Here is a 19,350-nt window from a genome sequence, read left to right on the forward strand (position 1 = left end):
ACAAAGTTCTTTCTGTTAAGTGCCAACTGATCTGAATTATTACGTCAATTAATCACTTACCCTATGACATTACAGTCTGTTATGCCAACACACCAATCAGCTTATTATCTTTTACTTGCACATGTCACTCAATAACTGGTTCACATCTTATTATTTGATATTATAATATAGAATGTTAATATTATGCAGCCCACCTGTGAAATGTGTATAATACCAAAATTAACATGTCTGGTTTGGTGTCAAGGCTTTTCTTCATTCTTTCAATTGGCTATTCAAACATTCTGCTCAACAGTTAGTTACACCAGACACTAAAAACCGTCAAATATGTTATCCAAACGGCAAAGAAGATACCTAGCTTTTAACTTTATATTTGGCAGAATTTTGGATTTTGGGGACTCGCCTCATATTATATTTGGTACTTTATTTACAATTAGCTGTGTAAGTGAACCATAGTGCCTGACTTTTATACAACAGCATATGTGTGGAAATACTAGTCACTTCCTCCATAAAATATTCATATTAACAGCAAAGTATAGGAGGGTTACCATTTCCCCCCCCCTTTACCCTTGTATAAAATCAGGAACTGTAATTCATTAACAGTATATCAGTTATGTAAGTAAGTGAATCACAATTCCTAATTTTTATAGGAAGGCAAAAAAAGGGAAATAGTATCTCCCACCCTTCACTGTTAAAATGAAAATATATCTGTTATAAGTACTAAATATAATATCAAGCAAGAATGAAACACAGCTGACATGCTAGGTTTCTTTCTTATGCCATTGGTAAAAAGTAGACAAATCACTTTGTCATTGCCAACATGATTCATTCACAAGTTTATTAAGATGCAGTAGGGTAAATTTGCAAAGTGGCCAGCTTTAGATTAAATCATTCTGCATGAATGAGCTGACATTATGCTGCTGACTGAGCATATAAAGAGAAAACCTGTCAACAGATGAATGACCAATTCCACAATTTATCAGACAAATAACAGGAAAGGAGTCCGCCATGGTTTTCATAACTGACAGAGTGTTGGTGTTCTTCATTTGTATCCGTTTCCTTTTGCTGTCACAGGTATTGGAATGCTGCTGACTAACAAAAGGAAATGGATAAAGAAAAACTACTTAACATCCACCGGCAGTTTGCCGGTGGATGTTTAGTAGTTTCTTTCAAAAGATTACATTTAAAAGATGACATTTAAAAAACTCAAAAGATGACATTTAAAAGTGAAACTTTCAAGAGAGAAACAGACAGATTGTTTTATTAGTTATGAATACAGCAAGTAAGAAGTTACTGCCACTTGCGATTGGAAAGTCTACATACACCTAAGTGATTTAAAAATGTGAGTACAGACAATGTTTTGGTGCATCGAAGAGCAAAAAAATTAATGTGTATGGATAATGATTTGTTCATTAACTCAGTGAACACTGTAAATGAAATAAAAAAGGTGAAACCAAAAAATGTTAATGGGCATGGATAATAACTGTCCAACTCACCTTAATATTGATAGCTTGTCCAAATATTTATCACCAAATGCAACTACAGTTCTGAAGCTCCAGGAGAAAGGTATCATACAGATTTTTAAGGTACACTATAAGAAGTTACCATTAACTTCAACCGTTGCAAATTAGACATGTCCAGTCTACAACAGAATTTTCAGAAATGGATGTTGTGCTGTGGTGTGCACAATGTATGAGATAAATTTACCAAGAAATAATTATTAAATGCTTCCCAAAGTAGGTTTCACAATTAAAGATCACTCTGTATTAAGCAAAAAGTAAAAACAGTGAAAACATCTGTTACATCTAAACACTGATTCTTTTTCACATTCTACATCATTGTGCAGCATCACTTCCGGCAAAGTGACTAGCATTGATACTTCTTGTATTTGAAAGGATCAGTGGAGATGACATAATACAAAAAGTATTAGGTGATTTGACCAAAGAAAACATATTGCAAATCAAAAGCCAAGAACAACAAGATTGAAACTATTGCTGATATTAAAAAATAACCTAGCATTCAAACAGTTCATATATTAAAAAAATCAAATGTTTTCAAATAAAAAAAATAACAATTAACTATTAAAATACAGTGACAGTGTAAAAAATTGTTTAAGTGAATACATAAGTGAAAAAAGAATCTTAATAAAACCAACCCATTTTAAAAATAGAGTAAACCCTCGATATAAAAGACAGGAAATAACAGACAGTGTCTGCTGAACCAGGATTTCCATCTGTACAGAATCTGGTGATGAAACTGTCTTAGTCTAATGGTATTTACTATCAGTTAAACTGTTTTCACAATAAACCAAATTTAATTTGAAATTAATGAGATGGCCTGACACTTCTTTCATTTATCAATACAGTGTCCAATAATCAGATAGGAAAATCAAATTACTGTATGAGGAATTTGTTCTCTTTTATGACCACTGAAGTCTAATTTGTTGTAATACAGCACTTAAGTTGTGTTTACAGTTCCTGCTGTTACAAAGAAACTATAAACAAGCCCAAATTCATATAACATGGGAAAGGGTACAGTTTATGGACAAAACTCATACATGAGGCAATAAAGTAAATTTAACTTGTAGCTAATAAGATGGCCGCTCCTTTCTTTCTTTTTTTTTTTTTTTTTTTATCAAATTCAGTATCCAAATTTTGCTCTCATGTAAACTTGGGTCACAATGCTGTAATTTATTCAGTAGTATCAACAAAGAGTGTTCTGCTGCTTCCCCATTATTCATTTGTAAACAATATTGTTCTATTTACACCAGGTGCTGCAGTTCAAAACTTTGCATCAGCATTTTTCTATTCCATAATGATATCTAATAAAGGTGGTGAGAAAAGAAAGCATGTAAACATGAGCATTTCTGATAAACTGAAATTTATTGAGAAGTTGGAGTCTGGTGCTTTAGTGAAGAGTGTGCGTGTAAGGAGTATGGGATGAAAAACAAAGTTTCTGATATTCATAGGATTAAGGAAATATTCAAGCAGTTTGCTATAAAGTTTGATGGTGGTACTTCCAGAACTAGTGGAACAACTGATGGTTTTAGAAAATATACAAAGGTGGTTTGGAAAAAGAATTTTCCCCAACATCATCTTCCATCAGCCTGCCAAGTGTGTCAGACATAAATATTAAATACAGACTCATCTGAACCTAGAGTGAAGGTACTAGAGAGTTATTTAGAGACTGAATAAGCTTTAATTAGTTTCTGCTGCCACTATATGACAATCTTTCAAGCTTTTACACACAAATGGTAGGTACAATAAAGCAGTACTGAATCATATTGTTTATTGTCAGCTAAAAAAAAAGCAGGGGTACAACATCCCAGGTATGTACAGACAAGCTAGAGAGAGGTTTAAAACGAATAAAAAACTAATAATAACATATAAAACAAAGGAAAATATAACACATAAAATTGGAAACTGAGGTTTTAACAAAGGAATAACATAAAATTAAAATGGAAAAAAGTCTTGGATGAAATTCACTCCTGGAGATAACAGGTCTGCTGAAGTTAGAAGTATGATATGAGTGAGTCTAAAATACTCTTTCTCTATACACTTTGTCATGAAGCCAGACTTCAGAGTCAAGATCAAAACAGGTGACTTGATTAAGATGGCTGACAAATAAAGAATCAAATTTATTCATTCTGGAAAGTTTAAAATGGAGGGACAGAGTAGCTATGGTAATCTTCATTAGAATTCATTACTGAAGAAGAGTGACAAAAATGTTGAAGAAAGCCAGTGATCAGGAACATAATTTATATATTTATTTATTTAATATTTATTTATACATTTAATATTTATTTCATAGTACAGTATATTTCATAAATTCTAGTCTCTCCTCAATGAAAGAGACTTATTCATTGAGGAGAGAGGCTAGAATTCCAAAATGACTCATTCGTTCAGCAAGACAGGAGACTGTTAACAATACAGCCAAGTATGGTCTGATGATGGGTTCAGCAAGATTCCCAAAACCTTACCTAATTGTATAGTACATTTAGTCAACAAGACTAAATAAAGTAATTTTTACAAAATTCACATGGTATAAGAATGGTTATTTAGAATTGTGGTAATTTTCCATGAAAAGTTTCATGGAAAATTACCACAATGTCATTTCCTAATTATATTAAATTAAATTTGTTTTACATTACCTTGTTCACTGTTATTTAATTCAAACAAAATGACTACAAGTAGCCTGGTTTTTTTGTTTTTTTTTTTAATGTATATCAGGCCTGAAAATAATACAGTCATTACTGTAATTGCTATTACAGTAATGACTGTATTATTGTCAAAATGATTACCTGTAAATGTTTCTTACTTAGGTGGCAGTCAAGCACAAACCATAACCAGAACTGATTAAATTGTTGGGGCAAATTTTCTATATAGTGATCACCCATTTCTGGTCCAAGACTGGTCAATAGAGACAATTTTTACTGTATTTTCATTTTAAGTTCCCACATAATATCCCTATCACAATACATAAAAATGTAGCTATTTCTCTTGCTCTCTAAAAAATATATATTAAAAACAAGTTTATAAAATTAAAAAATTTCATGACACTATTATCTGCATATACCTAAGGGTTTTTTCTACAGTACTTGTGCGAAAAATTTCTTCTTGGTCAAGACTAATGGCACAGTATGTATCTCTCCAACCTACAGATCCGTGACTACGAGGTGGTAAGTTTTTGGCCTCTCCTGGAGAAAAAGGAAATTAACGATTACTTCAATGCATGATGCAGAAATTCAAAGGGCAAAACATATATAAATAGCTTAAATTTACATTTGAAAAGTACCATCTCAACTAAACAGGCTATACGTGGTTATTTATAAAATGAAACAACGACATTGCAAAACTTAAAGAGACCACTACTAGAGAACAGCCGATAAAATAAAAGTGATAATCTAAGTCAGAACAAATTATTTCAGCAGATCATCAATGACCTTAGAAAAGAATGACACAAGCAAAAAACTATTACAATATATATGTGTATGATACAATATTAAATAATCTATATAAATCATAAAACTTAAGCAATTATGAATAAATATAGTGAAGAGGTTTAGATTTAATTTTAAAAATCCATCATTTACAAGAGGATAATTCATTTGAAACCATATGTAGATATCCTTTGAGTTACACATAATGCATGCATTCCAGGAAATTATCACATAAAACAACACATATCTAGGGAATCATTTTCCAATAGGAAATAATGTAATAAGGATAAGTTACACTGTGGACCATATGACAGTTTTTTTTTCGCATATGTAGCTCTTAATATTAATGTTTTATGAATATCTTAATTAGAATACAATTATAATTACATATAAAATCATTTAATATGGACATATCATACATATACGATTCCACTAGAGTAATCAAATGAAACTGACCCCAGAGACAGAAAGTCAATCTCATTTGGTTACTCAAGTGGAACTAAATAACCTAATTTAACACTTAAATGTTTCTAAGAGCAAAGCTATTACAGGATTAGAACTTGCTCACACAACCGTATCTGGATATTTCAGTCCTTTCTAACAGGAGTTCTCACTTTCTGCTGTGATACTGATAGCTTAATGTATGCTCTTAGGTGATAAGCACTCTGGAGACTTTTTACAGTAGCCAAAACATAGTTTAAAGATCATGCTGTTGCATAATGGAAATGTCTACCCATCTATATTGATTTCACAGATCACCCTTTTGAAGGAAACCTATGAAATATGGAATTCCTTCTCAAAAAAATTAATTACACAAAATATAACAATAAAATAGGTTTCAATGTGAAAGTAGTGCACTGTGTTTGCGACTCTATCTCACAAAATTTTGTTGTTTCTTGTGTGGAATGGTAGAGCAAAAGGTTTCCATTATGTTGTCAGGAATTGGACATCTTGGACAGCATATATTACTGGACAAAAGAACATGTGCCACTAGCTGACTGGAAAAAAATTTTATTGTCCCATATTCATATTAGACTTATTGAAAAAATTTGTAAAAGCACTGCACAAAGAATGTAGTTTCCAATACTCAAAAAAAAAAAAAAAAATTCATGAAAGCTTAGTGACACAAATATAAAAGGGAGAATATTCACTGGTAATAGCATTCACCATATAGTGCAAGCAAGCTATAAGGTATATAAAGAGGTTTTTCTGCAATGGCAAAAAAAAGAAGAAAAAAACACAATCAAGTAGATAAGAAAACACAAGTTGTATGCTTCCTTCCTCACGCAGGTAAGTATCCAGAGACCTTTCGATTTATTCAAACAAATCAAGATGTTAATGAAGAACAGTTCTTCTGATGATATATGAATTCAATGTATATGAAAAGGCAGCATGGAATGCCTTCTTAAGAAATCCAAGATTAGCGAACTATGAGAGTCGTTGTACACTTGCAGGAGTTGCTGACCCACTCTTGCAAATAGACAAAGAAACTAGGTAGGGCATTTCTTGCATAGAAAAATTGGAATGAAGCAGAATCCAAATATGCTTGTTGATTACTGCTGAGTAATCACAGCTAAAAACATTTTAAGCTAATAAAAAGCCAAAAAGTTTAACAAACTTTTTGTTAAAGTTTGTTAAATAACTGGTTAATAAACTAGTAAAAAAAAAAAAAAAAAAAAAAATGTTAATGTTAATTTTGCCAGACATGATAGCAAAATTAAGATCCGATGTCAGAACCACCAAATACTTAGGGATAACATATTTTATTAGGCAAAAAAAGAAAAAAAAGGTTTAACTTTGTTGGCCAATGCATTTATATGCCTACTTTTACAAAAATAGTTACAACACTTAGAACTATTAGACTGCTTAAAACCTTTGGCTAATATAAAGGATGCAATAAAATTAAAATAAATTAAACAAAGGGTGAAATTATAGAGTGAGTGCATGTGCACATGCACACACATTACCTGATGGAAAATTCAAATTATGACTTAAAATGGTAAAATACAAGTGCTAATGGGTGCACAGCTCATCATATCATATTGCCTTGTGGCAACAGGATTTTTTGAACATGGAGTTCTACACGAATGTACAGTTCTAAAAAAATTAGTCCAGTTAGAAGCATTTTTATTTGAATATACATAATATAGTTTATGCAGTTCTAAAAATTCCTCAAAAAAAAAGAAGTCCTAGTGGAGGGTCAATTACAAATGTATGTTAACCCAAAATGCTTCACTTATTCAAAATAACCTCAGGGGCTCACATCTGGTGAGTATGGGCTTGGCACACACATTCTTCTCTTTCTTGGCGATTCCCTTCTCTCTCTCTCTCTCTCTCTCTCTCTCTCTCTCTCTCTCTCTCTCTCTCTCTCTCTCTCTCTCTCTCTCTCTCTCTCTCTCTCTCTCTCTCTCTCTCTCTCTCTCTCTCTCTCTCTCTCTCTCTCTCTCTCTCTCTCTCTCTCCAGGGTAATTCAGAAATTTTTTTTTTTCAGCTGGTGCAGCATAAGCCTCAGGATTCCTTGCACCATATGGCTAATAATAATAATAATAATATATATTAAATCCACATAACTTAGGGATATAGTCATCCCTAAGTTATGTGGATTTACAGACTATAGAGTGATTTATGTATAAAAAGATCCAAGTTAGCATTAACATCAATGCTTCTGGTAGTCTACCATAATTTCAGTACAAATACAAACCTTGTATCCAGAAATCCACTTTGGCTCCAGTTCTCTGGAGCCAGAGTGGATTTCCAGAAACATATGTTGTCCACTAATAAAGCTCTTTTGTTCCATTCCTTCCTTGTATTTACATTTAAATGCACAAAGAATACCTTCATCTAAAGGCTGGATGAAGGATCTACAGCTAGGGAGAGGAGGGAATAAATAACAAATATATTGTCTGTGACAAGAAGTTCTGCAGTAGGGTGCACAGAGCAATCATCTAACAAGATAATTTTATAGTTATCAGGTAGTCCCACAGAATGAAGATGAGCCGTAGCTTCAGGCTCAAAGTCCTTTTCAAACCATTCAATGAAAACCAGCACAGTCATCCAAACTCACTTATTAGCCTAATAAACATTCTGATCATTTTAAATGCCTTAGAATTCTTACTTTATACAATAATGAACAATTTGCAACTTGTGGGTGCTGGCCATACTGGAACCATAAACCTTTCCTTTGAATCCTTGAGCCCTGCAGCTGCTGACTCGTAGTGTTACTTAGCTTTTCTTTGGTAAGTGCTTCCAAAATAAAGCGCTTTCAACTGAATTATAGATTTCTTCTGGTTTTAATACTTCATCTGAAATTAATTTTGCAAATTAATCATAGCTTCTCCAGCTGTGGTCAGAAGATACCTTCTCTACACGCACACAATTTCAACAAAAAAAGATCATTACACTATTTGAATCTACTGAACTGCAAGAAGAGTATTCACATGGAGTTGTTAGGTCTAATTCCTTATGTGCCAGAGGAGTTTCACTAATTCCTTCTGAAACCTTTACTCAATCATTTTACAAATGCATCTTTTTCTAATTTCATAAGTGACCACTTTCTTCTTTATATTTAGCACATATGCTTTCTTTTGGAACTCCCACTAGTCAGTGACCTTTAGACATGTTTGATAAAAAAAAAAAGAGGTGGGAATAAAAAATTTCACTAACAAAGGTATTCTTAAACTGAGAATATATATACACATACAAAGCAATCAGCCATCAAGCTACTAATTACACTCCACTCGTACAACTCAGCCAATTCAAAAATAGTTTCATGTATAGCCAGATTTCAGGTCCTCGTGGATTTCTCGATGACAGATAAAAGAAAAGATCTAATGCATGTAGGTCTCTTAAAAGGACAGGAATACTTTTAGCATCCTATATATATTGTGGAGTAAATTAAACATTACTTGTTATGTATATTTAAAAGATAATCAATTTTTAAATGTTCAATTGCTAGTGATATTTGCAACTTGATGCCTCAAAATAAACCACAAATGACCAATTTAAATATAACTAAATTAATTGACGATGTCTAGTTTTTCAAAACCTACTGTGATCTGCATACGTCATTCTTTATACAAAGGACAGAAAAATTGGGGTTAAGTTACCATCCACCATCATTTATAATAATTAATAAAAGAGAAAGCTGGAAAGAATTTTCATTCCCCAATAAGTTTATGGTGTTGGCCATCACTGAGAATGGGCTTTAGTCACTAACAAATTCAAGTGTATTAGCCATCATGCCAATGCAGAGCTTTCCAAAGTGGATTTCATGTCATGTCCCAAAGGGTGGTGTCAAATTTTAGCATCATATATATCAGCATTCTTTTCACTCTGTTCCCTTCATTACATATGGTAATGTAACAGATTGATTAAAATACAATTATTGAGAAACATTAAAAATTTAATTATTTCTTATGCTTCATACTCAGCAGCCTTTATTGACATAATTTATTTCAAACTGCCTTGTTTAAGCTTGCATTTAGTAATGCAGAATCATCTTCCTTATTATTGTCTACATGTTTCTGGCATGAAACAAAGGAAGTTGCTACAGTTACACTTACAGCAACTTAAATATAAGGAACAAATAGGATAGGATGTTGAATAATAACAAAATTCTTGTTGGAGATGTGTTTCCATCAAAAATGCTTGGAAAGCTGTACCAATGCAGTGTTTCCATGTACTAACCCCAGAGTAAGTTGGGAAACTGTCTCAATTATGAAATTTAAATTCAGTAAGTGGAGGTATATAGTGAGAAGATTAACCTTTATTTGTTCTTTATATTAAGAAAACTTAATGTAAAGAACTTCAAAACTATCTTTAAGGAAGCAGGTTAAAACAACTACTACTACTAATAATAATAATAACAACCAATTTACACCAAATGAATCATTTGTCAAAAAAGGGGAACCCTGATTTGCAAAAATTATAATAAACCTGCTGCACAAATATTTTTTTCTTGAATAAAAAAGCAGTAGCATGCCACTCACAAGAACGTACTAATTTGTGAAAACTTTTTTTCAAAACTATATTTACAGATCAAATATGTGCAAAAATTAAAAGGTGGAAGTTATTCTAATTGGAAGTGAAATAACTTTCAATTTCAAATATGTTTCTTTATATAATAAAAAGTTCAAATTTAGTTATGCAATGAGTAATGAAAAGTTTTTTATTATTAAAACAAGTTGCTGCAAAGAATATCAAAGTTTCAACATGAAATAATTATATGAATCTATTCAATTCTTTTAAGAACATTCAAAGTGCAAGTGAAAAATAATCTTATGCTTAGAAATATTATAATTAAAATTGATTCATTTTTCACTTTCCTTTTTATTTTATAACTCTTTCATTTTTAAATATATTTTTATTTAAACTAATTTTTAATTTACACTACAGAAGTCATCAAATTATTTGTGATGAACTAAATAAATGGCTATAATTTTGAAAGCAATTAGATTTCTTCACAAATTAAAAAATGTAATTTTAATAAAGCCATACTATTGCTATTTTCAACAGTAACTATTTTGTTTTTTTTGTTGTTTTTTTTTCAATAACAGAAAACAAAACTTAAGTTCAGTCAGTCAGTTTAACAAAAAATTATTCAAAAATTTCATTCTGGCAACACACATCACTAAAAAAAAACTTCTCTTAAGCAACCTAAAAGGAGTATTCATTGAGGATTACACTGCCATTCAGAAAAGTATTATTTACTTAGTTTCCTGTGACCCTGAAAAAAATGGGAGATCTGCCAGGAGGCATGAGTAGTATCTCCAGGATATCCATTCTAAACAAGGAAATCTATGCATGATATACAAAGGAAGGCAACTAAAAAAAATGCAAACTATGGAACTTATTCCCTTAAATATATAAAAAAAATGCAAACTATGTAACTTAATCCCTTAAATATATAAAAAACACTGGGGAAAAAAAAAACATGCACTACAGAGGGAAACAGAAAAAGAGAGAGAGGAGCATTTTAAAAAAGAACAGCTACTGGTGGTTCCAATGGTTATAGTTTAATTTTTTCAAACAGACACTACATTAATATAACTGTTTCTTATATTCAAAACAAAGAATCAATTAGGATTCATTGTTTTTTTATCTTCCATACGTCACTGCACACCAACTGCTATCTGAAGAGATGCATGTTAGATATTGAAACAATAGGAATAAAGAATACCATATGCTACAAATATTATGTAAGAGAGTAAAGTATACAAAGATAAAAATCCTGTTTTCAGTTTGCAACAGATCAGAAATAAATGATATTGGAAATGCTTTATGATAAAAATTTTAGCATGGTTAAAAATTCAAGAATAATTAGAATTACTCTTGCATTCTAACTAAAATTTTCATATTCCTTTCAGATTACTTAAGGCAAACTGTTACAATTAAAATTCAATCAAGCAAAAAATGTTAACTTTAAAAACTATTATAGCAATAATGATGGGTGAGGATACCTCCAATGACAAAATTAAAGCAACAATATTTTTACTAAACTAAGACTAAAATAACTTCAACAAATTAGAACACAAATCACCACTAATCTCCCCAATACTTAATACTTTCTAACAAATTTCTGGCTTTCTAGGTTTTTGGACATACTATTTTGCTCAACTCTTTTCTGTTCAACTTCCCTGTTTTAAAAGGCAACAACGTTTCTGATATGGAGTTTTATAATCCATTGGAAAAGTTTATATACTTTATAGTCTTCAACTTATAAGCCCGAATACATAACTTCGGACTTGCATAAAATTTTTGGTAAAATCGTAAAGATACTTTCTATATAATTTTTAAGAGTGAAGTCAAATGAAGGAACAATAAGTATAAGTTTTTATTTTCGTTCCCATACAAACTATGTCGGATAATAACCTGTGGCGTAACTAGAATCTAGGTAAATAACTAAAGTTAATATTTGATTTCCTGCTTTAAAAATTCTGAAGAAATATTCAACAACATGTGTTTGGGACAGGTGAACCATGTCAAAGCACTTCAGAGAAATTCCCAGCATTCAAGCCAAGTGGACTGTATCCCATCAGCTATTTCTTTGAAGAATTGCACTCTAGCCCTTCATCTCAACATCCTTTCCTCCCTTTCTTTCTGGATTGTAGAGTCAGCTCAGTTTTGTTTGAGAGAAAAGTGGGAGCTTTTGTTATCCGGGTATTCAAAGCTTATTACATACAGACATTTCTGGCATGACATTTTGCGATGCCACTCGTACAGCACATGATCGATGCAGTTGAAGGAATTTGTTGGTTGCCACAACAGCTCCTCAGGGAACTATGTGACTGAAGAATAACATACAGACAACATTTTCTGAGGCTGTAAATGCAACAGAGCAAGGGAAGATGGATTTGCACCAATTCTGGAAAACATTTAATATCCTTAATGGAATACACAACATTTCAAGAGCCTGGAATGATGTGACAACTTGTATGAGTGAAGGTTGGAAAAAACTTCTAAAACATTCCAAACAATTTATTACCAAATAAATTGTAAACTTAGCCCAGGAGTTGCAGCTGGTCTTGGAGAAGGAAGATGTAGATAAGCCTGGGGATGAACGAGGTAAAGATTTAACAACAGAAGACCTAGCCCAGTTGAATGCGCAGAGGGTTGAGGAGCAAGGGAGAGCTGAATCCGTTGTGGAATAGGAGCAACCCAAGAAGCAGTTCAAATTAAAGGAAATGGTAGAAGTGTTTCATAAAATTCAGGAAGGCCTCTTTATATTTGATGCAATGGATGAAAACACCGAAATTTTCTTGAAAATAGAAAGAAATGTTTGTTTATCAGCTTATCACAAAATTTATGAAGAGAAAAAAAGCATACGAAACATGAAGATCGAAGAGTTCATATCATATACTACCTCCCTGACCTCTACTCAGCCTACAACACCCTGTGATTAATGTTTCAGGCTCGTTTTAAGTTACCTTCAGTTCATCATCTGAAGTGTATTGATTCATTGTGTGGTTTAGACCAAATGTACACTTTAGTTTTGATTCCCTTAGTAGCCCTTATAAAGCCTACGGTGTACGAAACACATCAGTTTTTACAGTACAATAAAATGCGTTTTCTCTTCCTTTTATATTTTCTTTTCTTATGTGCCACTCCAGCTACTTCACCGCTCTTCCCCAGATAAAAAGTTTTTAATTGTTATGGTATTTAACTATTTTTCTTCGTCCATCTTAGGATATTATGTGGTTTTTGTAATTTTGGCATATCAGGGATAAAGTAGCAATATTTTATTAGTCATTCCCAAGTACGTAAAAATCAACTTAGTAAGAAGTCCTGGAACGTATCTCTTACGTATGTCAGGGGACAGACTATATATATAAGTTATATATGACTCTTCACTTTTAGGTCATTTTTATTAATTTTATGAATTTTACAGCTGTGCAGAATGCTTCTATGTGATCATTTCTGCTGCATTTGGAAGTTACAGATAAAAAGACCACGAGAGTATACGAAAATGACTACAATAAGTGGACTACAGAGAGAGAGAGAGAGATTATTATTACTACCTTCAGCATTATTGGTGGCAATTATAGTGATGGTATTCATCACTATAATGACATAACTATCAAAAAGTAGAAGTTAATTGGCAATGGAATTATTTCTAATTCATACTGAAAACAAGACAAATTAATTTTTAAAATCCTATTCTTTCTTAAAATCTGAGTTTGAGAAAAAAATCAAAACCTTTATATACTGATAAATCTTAAAATGCCCCAAAATTTTTTATCTTTTAAATGATAATTAGTGAGGGATAAACTATTCATAGTTTAACCATATACTACCCCTTCAATTCGGCCCTAAAAATAAATCAATACTTAAGCCTCTAGTGGGCATGCAAAAAGGTAATAACAGCAAGCATGTCTTTACTTCACCAATCAGTTTTCTGGGAAAAACAGACAAGAAACAGTTTAAAATGCAAAGCTTTAAAATTTTATTCTTAAATCTGAAATTATATTATATAAGAAGATCAAAAAACAAATCAGGGAAAAGACATCTGAAATCAATTGATTATAGCCTAATTGAACCAATCATTAGAAACAACAGTCCTGTTTTCCAAGGAAATATTTCTCCAATTATAATACAGCCAAAATTCAGATAGCAAAGTAAGTGGAAAATAAAGTCTACAGAAACTCTACAGAAAGTTACCACAGCAATGGGCATTTTTTGTCATACATAGTAGTACAGTAAAGAACTTATGGCATCTCTCATAATGTTGATTTAACTTCAACAACTGGGTTGTCAGCTGTTATACCATCAGGATACTTACCCACTCACCAATGATGGGCCAAATAGCCCTGAAACAGCTGTCTGGGTGGTGGTATCCACTGAGAATAATTAACAATAGTCTTCTCCATTAGGGAAGCACTACTTATTAAAAATATAACCAAATAGGCAACTCATTGTGAAGGCATTCACAATATGAGATATAATGAAACAATGCCACTATAAAACTTTGGTTAATTTATTGCATATAGACAAGATGCAATTGCACTAACTTGTATACTATAAGATTTTAAATACAGAGTTAAAGGGATAAAAACAACACAGAACTTGTAAAAGGCGAGTGCCTCCTTTATCAACAGTGCAATTGTACAATCACGATACATCCTGGTGCACAGTTATTCCCCCCCCACCACACTTGTTATAACTATGTTTTAACCATTTAGCAAACATTATGTGGTCCCCAACTGTGCTGAGACACCAGGTTTTAGCATTTAGCTTTCTATTTTATAAATATACAGTAAACCCTTGATTTAACAGACTAATAGGGGAGAAGGGGTGTCCATTAATGCCAAAAGTCTGTTAAATCAAATGTAACCTGGGGGGGGGGCATTTTTTATTGTCCTTAATGTAAAAAAAAAAAAAAGCTTTAATACAATATACAGTACTGTACAATATAAAATTATGTTGCAATTTGGCCTTCGATTTACAGATATCAGAAACTGTTTGTTTTTTTATGTCGTAAATTTCACAAACACGTGCTACTGAGACACCTTGTTCTAATTTCTCAATTAGCTCTAATTTCTGTGCCAAATTTAGGTTCACATGCTTTCTTTTAACTCCTCTTTCACTTGATGCCATTTTAAACTGTAAGGATTGCAAAATTATTTAATAAATAAAGTCACAATTCAGAAATCACAGAAATACTCTGTATACAACCTGACCACACGATAGCTTGAGGCAGACTGAGACCAAAACAAAGTGAGTCGGTAGACCTGCAGTTTAGTGTCCCGAGTCACGTTCAGCTCGCAAGTCACTGCCTGCTCTTATCTGTTATCTGGGAAAACAGCTATTTGAACACATTTTCAGAAAGAAAAAAAAAAAAAAAAAAACAATTTCCTGAATTTGATTATAAAAATAAAAGTAGGTAATTAACAAAACAATAATGAAAATAGGTAATTATTATTAATTTTTAATAATACTGAAATTTTGTATAACCTAATCCGGTCTATTAAATCCGAAAATCCGTCATATTGGGGTCCGTTAAATTGAGGGTTTACTGTGTGTGTGTGTGTGTGTGTGTGTGTGTGTGTGTGTGTGTGTGTGTGTATATATATATATATTAGCATTAGCAGAGGCATATGATGCAAGAAAGCAAGCTTATTCAGCATCAGCCAAAAAAAAAAAAAAAAAAAAAAAAACATACTGTATATACATATATATACAGTATGTATACACAGTAGTAGAGCATGGAAAATCCAGACGTCAATAATCCAAATGAGCTAGCATTTTTTTTTTTTTTATACTGGTGCCATAAAATAATTACAATAATTACGGTTATTCTGATCACATTTGCAAATTGAATTTTGATTCTATCAAGTGCTATGTTGCACTTCCCCCCTAATTTTAAACAAATCTGATCAAATTCACAACATAGTAAAATATTCATTTTAAAGTGAACACAAAACACCTATTCACTATATGCGAATTCAGACTAACTTGAGATCAATGAGTGACTGATACATTACTATGCCTAGATGTGTCATTAAACATGTTACAACAAGACAACTTTCTACAATGCTGCAAATTGAAGATACAAAATGAATCCCCAAACTTTGTGTTCACGCCTCATATATGCAGTTTCCTGCAAAAAAAAAAATGCAAAGGGCATATACTCAGGCAAGCTGGAAGCATAAAAGCTTGCCTTCATTTCAAAAGTATCAACACTGACAAAAAAAAAAAAAAAGATCCTAACCAAGGTCACCTTACCGCTTTCTATAATTATACCCTCTTCATTTAAATTCATGCCTCCTTGTGTATGTCATATGAGTATATGCAAAGATTCCTTCAGTATTCAGTTTAAGCACACCTTTTAAAATCTTTAATGCCTTGACCATGTCACCCCAAGAGATGCCTATTTACCAAACACTAACTTAACTGAAGTCTCTCTTGATAAGAATACCTCATTATGCCCTTACACAATTCCATCATTCTTTTCCAGTAAGTTTACATCTTTCCTAAAATGGGGTTTTTTAAGCCTGTGTGTAATATATAAGATGTAGCCTAACCACTGACAAGGTGATCATGTTTCATAAATCTAAAAAACAAAAAAATTAATAAATTATGGAATCAATAAATGCAATACATAAGGGCTGATCCATGGAGGACAGACCATGAAAAATTATGCACTATTTCCATAATATAAATTGTAATATTACAATTAAAATGAATTAAATGTAATAATATTAAACGTATTTATGAAGATATTTTCAGATTTATTTTTCCTATTTGCTAGCAATACAAAACCAAATTCCCAAGGGCACAAAACGGTATACCATCTCTGAGCATAAGACTCCAAGAACATTCAATAAAGTTACTTGTCATTACCCTCACACAAGTCGGGTATTGAATCTCTTGGACTGTCAATAAGTGAAATCATTGATTCAGTTAAGTTCCTCATTCACTGGTCATTGCTGCTATGTGGAATCAAAGTGACTCAATAACCATGCAATTTTCACAATGACTTGATGAAGTCAAATCGGGCAAACAAATGATGAATAAATGCAAATGTCCATTTACACTCTGGACAACTGAAGCCAGGAAAAGCTTACAACTTCATTGTAACTGCTTTACTGCAGCTAACAATGGGCTATGCAAATTTTGTGGAAGCATATGGGTTGATCTCGCAACATGTGAATTTGTATCTATGTACGTTACCTTGGAACCTTTCCCCATTTGATGACTCATTTTTCTCATTGTTAATTATTTACCATATTCTGAACCAAAGCTGTTCGATCAGTATTAATATCAGCAAATGATTCAAGGAAACACCATATGTTTTATAAAATCTACCACTAAGTATCTGTCCCTCTTTGGATATATATCAAACTCTCCATCTTAACATGTTCAAGTGGTAATTTGTTCAATGGCTAATCCATCTCCAATGATAAGCAAATTTCTTTATATTCTATGTAGTTACTCTTACTAAATTTAAAACTACGCTCCTTTGTCCTTATTGCTTTATAAAGAGAAAAATTATACCAGCATTCAGCTTGTTCAAACATCTAAGGGCCTTACATACAGAACAAAATTTGCATGGTATCTTGGTTTCTGTCCAATAGGAGTTGTCAGGGGACCTTGTCTAGGGTCTGTAACAACTCCTGCTACATATGATTATCTTAGAAATTCAAGTAAATACAAAAGATTACTTTAGATCACAGTATATATTACTGTCTTTAAAACTATTTTTTAAATTAAAAAAAAAAATCCTCAAATAAATGCTTCGTGCAGTGGCAAACCAACAAATTTTGCACCCCACAAAATTCACACGACCCCTCCCCCTAGTTCTCTTTCAGAAGGCCAAATCAACCATCCGGAGCCCCTCTACCCACAGTGGCAAACCTGGCAGTATAATAGTTTCACCAGTTTCAAGCATTATTATTGTGTACAGATATTTTGTCTAGGGCAGACCATTTATAGATTTTTTTCTATAGCCTGTATTATACACTTCAGTCAAATTACCTATTATCAAAACTATATAATATTGGAATATGTGAAACAATTCCATACAGTTCAATTTTAAGCTGGTTAGGTAAACTAAGATAAAGTCTAGTTTTCAGGCAAAACTAGGAAGAGTCCTAATATTTTCTTTTGTTCAATGCATAAAACCATCCTACTGCATAAACATATTTTTCTAATTTTTTTTTAATCTGTTAATGCTAATAATACAAGCAATTTAAATGGGTAAATTAAATGCGATGCACTAATATTTCCGAAATATATATGTTCAAATGCGGCAGAGTGAATTTTAGATTAAATGGTTCTGACTTAATGCACTTCATGGTATATAAACAGTATTTAATTAAAAATTAAAACAGATACACCACAAGGATCCACTTCCGTTTGCACAACTCGTGCAGTTCTATTTCAACGAGGTGTGGTTTGGATTTTACAAGTTTCATTATATTTCGCAGTACGATGAATATTAAATAATTACATACTGTTTAATTGGTTTATCATCACTTTGCATACTGTTTATGTAAAGTGATGATATGCAAATTACATTTAGTAATCATCATTATATATAGTGTACTACACGCCATGGCGAATATTCATTCATTTGCTTCGTCAAATAGTAGTAAGAAGCCATTCATTCATCACACGGTAGATAGTGTAATCAGATCACGAGATTCGTCATTCATCAAGGAAATAAGTAAAACTTATTTAAATAAATTGAAGACATTTATGACTCTTCGTTTTAGAGATATTTCAAATCAAATACATAATTATGGATAGATTTAATCCATATCCACAAGCACGGCAGTTTTTTAATTAGCAAAACCATTCTCGAGATTGAGATGGTTAAATGACAAAACTGCAGTCCTTTATTCATATTTATATGCATATTACAAAAACAAAACAAATGAAGTTCATTATATTTCAATAATTTTAAAAAACAAATACATATACTGTACCTATTTTAATGTGTAACCTCTCTTCCACTCGCACCTCGCCAGAGTTCACCGCCATCTTTTCCCATACTTTAAATTTGTTTACTGGTTATTATAAATGGCCAACAAAGTCATCTGTTACCTGCATAATAAAAACAGTTGAAATAAATTCGCTCGCAATCAAACATTAATAATAGCAATTATTTAAAAAATCTCAACCCGACTTGCCCATTTATCGGTGAAAAACATATGTAAGTTTGTACAAGTTCCTACAAAAATTACATTTTTTTTCATAATTTTAAAATAGTGAGTGAGTTTCAGATTTACACACCATCAAAACTCAAAATTTGCAGCACTCGTCCCAAAATTTTTAATAATGTTACTTTAAATTTCATTTAGTGATAATTCATTAAAAATATGAATGTTTCAATTTTTTGACAACAAAAAAAAAAAAAAAAACACACTTGGGGCTCAAAAAAAAATTCACCCTTGGACAGACAAAAAAAATTGAAT

The 19,350-nt window shown here is 32.0% G+C and overlaps 1 protein-coding gene across 1 annotated transcript in view; it reads right to left on the reverse strand.

Annotated features, from left to right (window-relative positions):
* The window catches only part of RasGAP1 (Ras GTPase activating protein 1), a 155,947-nt gene extending 136,976 nt beyond the window's left edge, over positions 1 to 18,971 (reverse strand). Inside the window, exons 1-2 of the mRNA XM_090385731.1 lie at positions 18,862 to 18,971; positions 4,573 to 4,693 (exon numbers count right to left, since the gene is read on the reverse strand). Coding sequence (XP_090241857.1) covers positions 4,573 to 4,693; positions 18,862 to 18,916 — 176 coding nt within the window. The 5' untranslated portion in view covers positions 18,917 to 18,971. The remainder of the gene's footprint in view (positions 1 to 4,572; positions 4,694 to 18,861) is intronic.
* Positions 18,972 to 19,350: the final 379 nt, after the last annotated feature.

This window comes from Mastigoproctus giganteus, chromosome 1, assembly GCF_048544385.1.
Source record: "Mastigoproctus giganteus isolate SK-2022 chromosome 1, ASM4854438v1, whole genome shotgun sequence".
Classification (NCBI taxonomy): Eukaryota; Metazoa; Arthropoda; class Arachnida; order Uropygi; family Thelyphonidae; genus Mastigoproctus; species Mastigoproctus giganteus.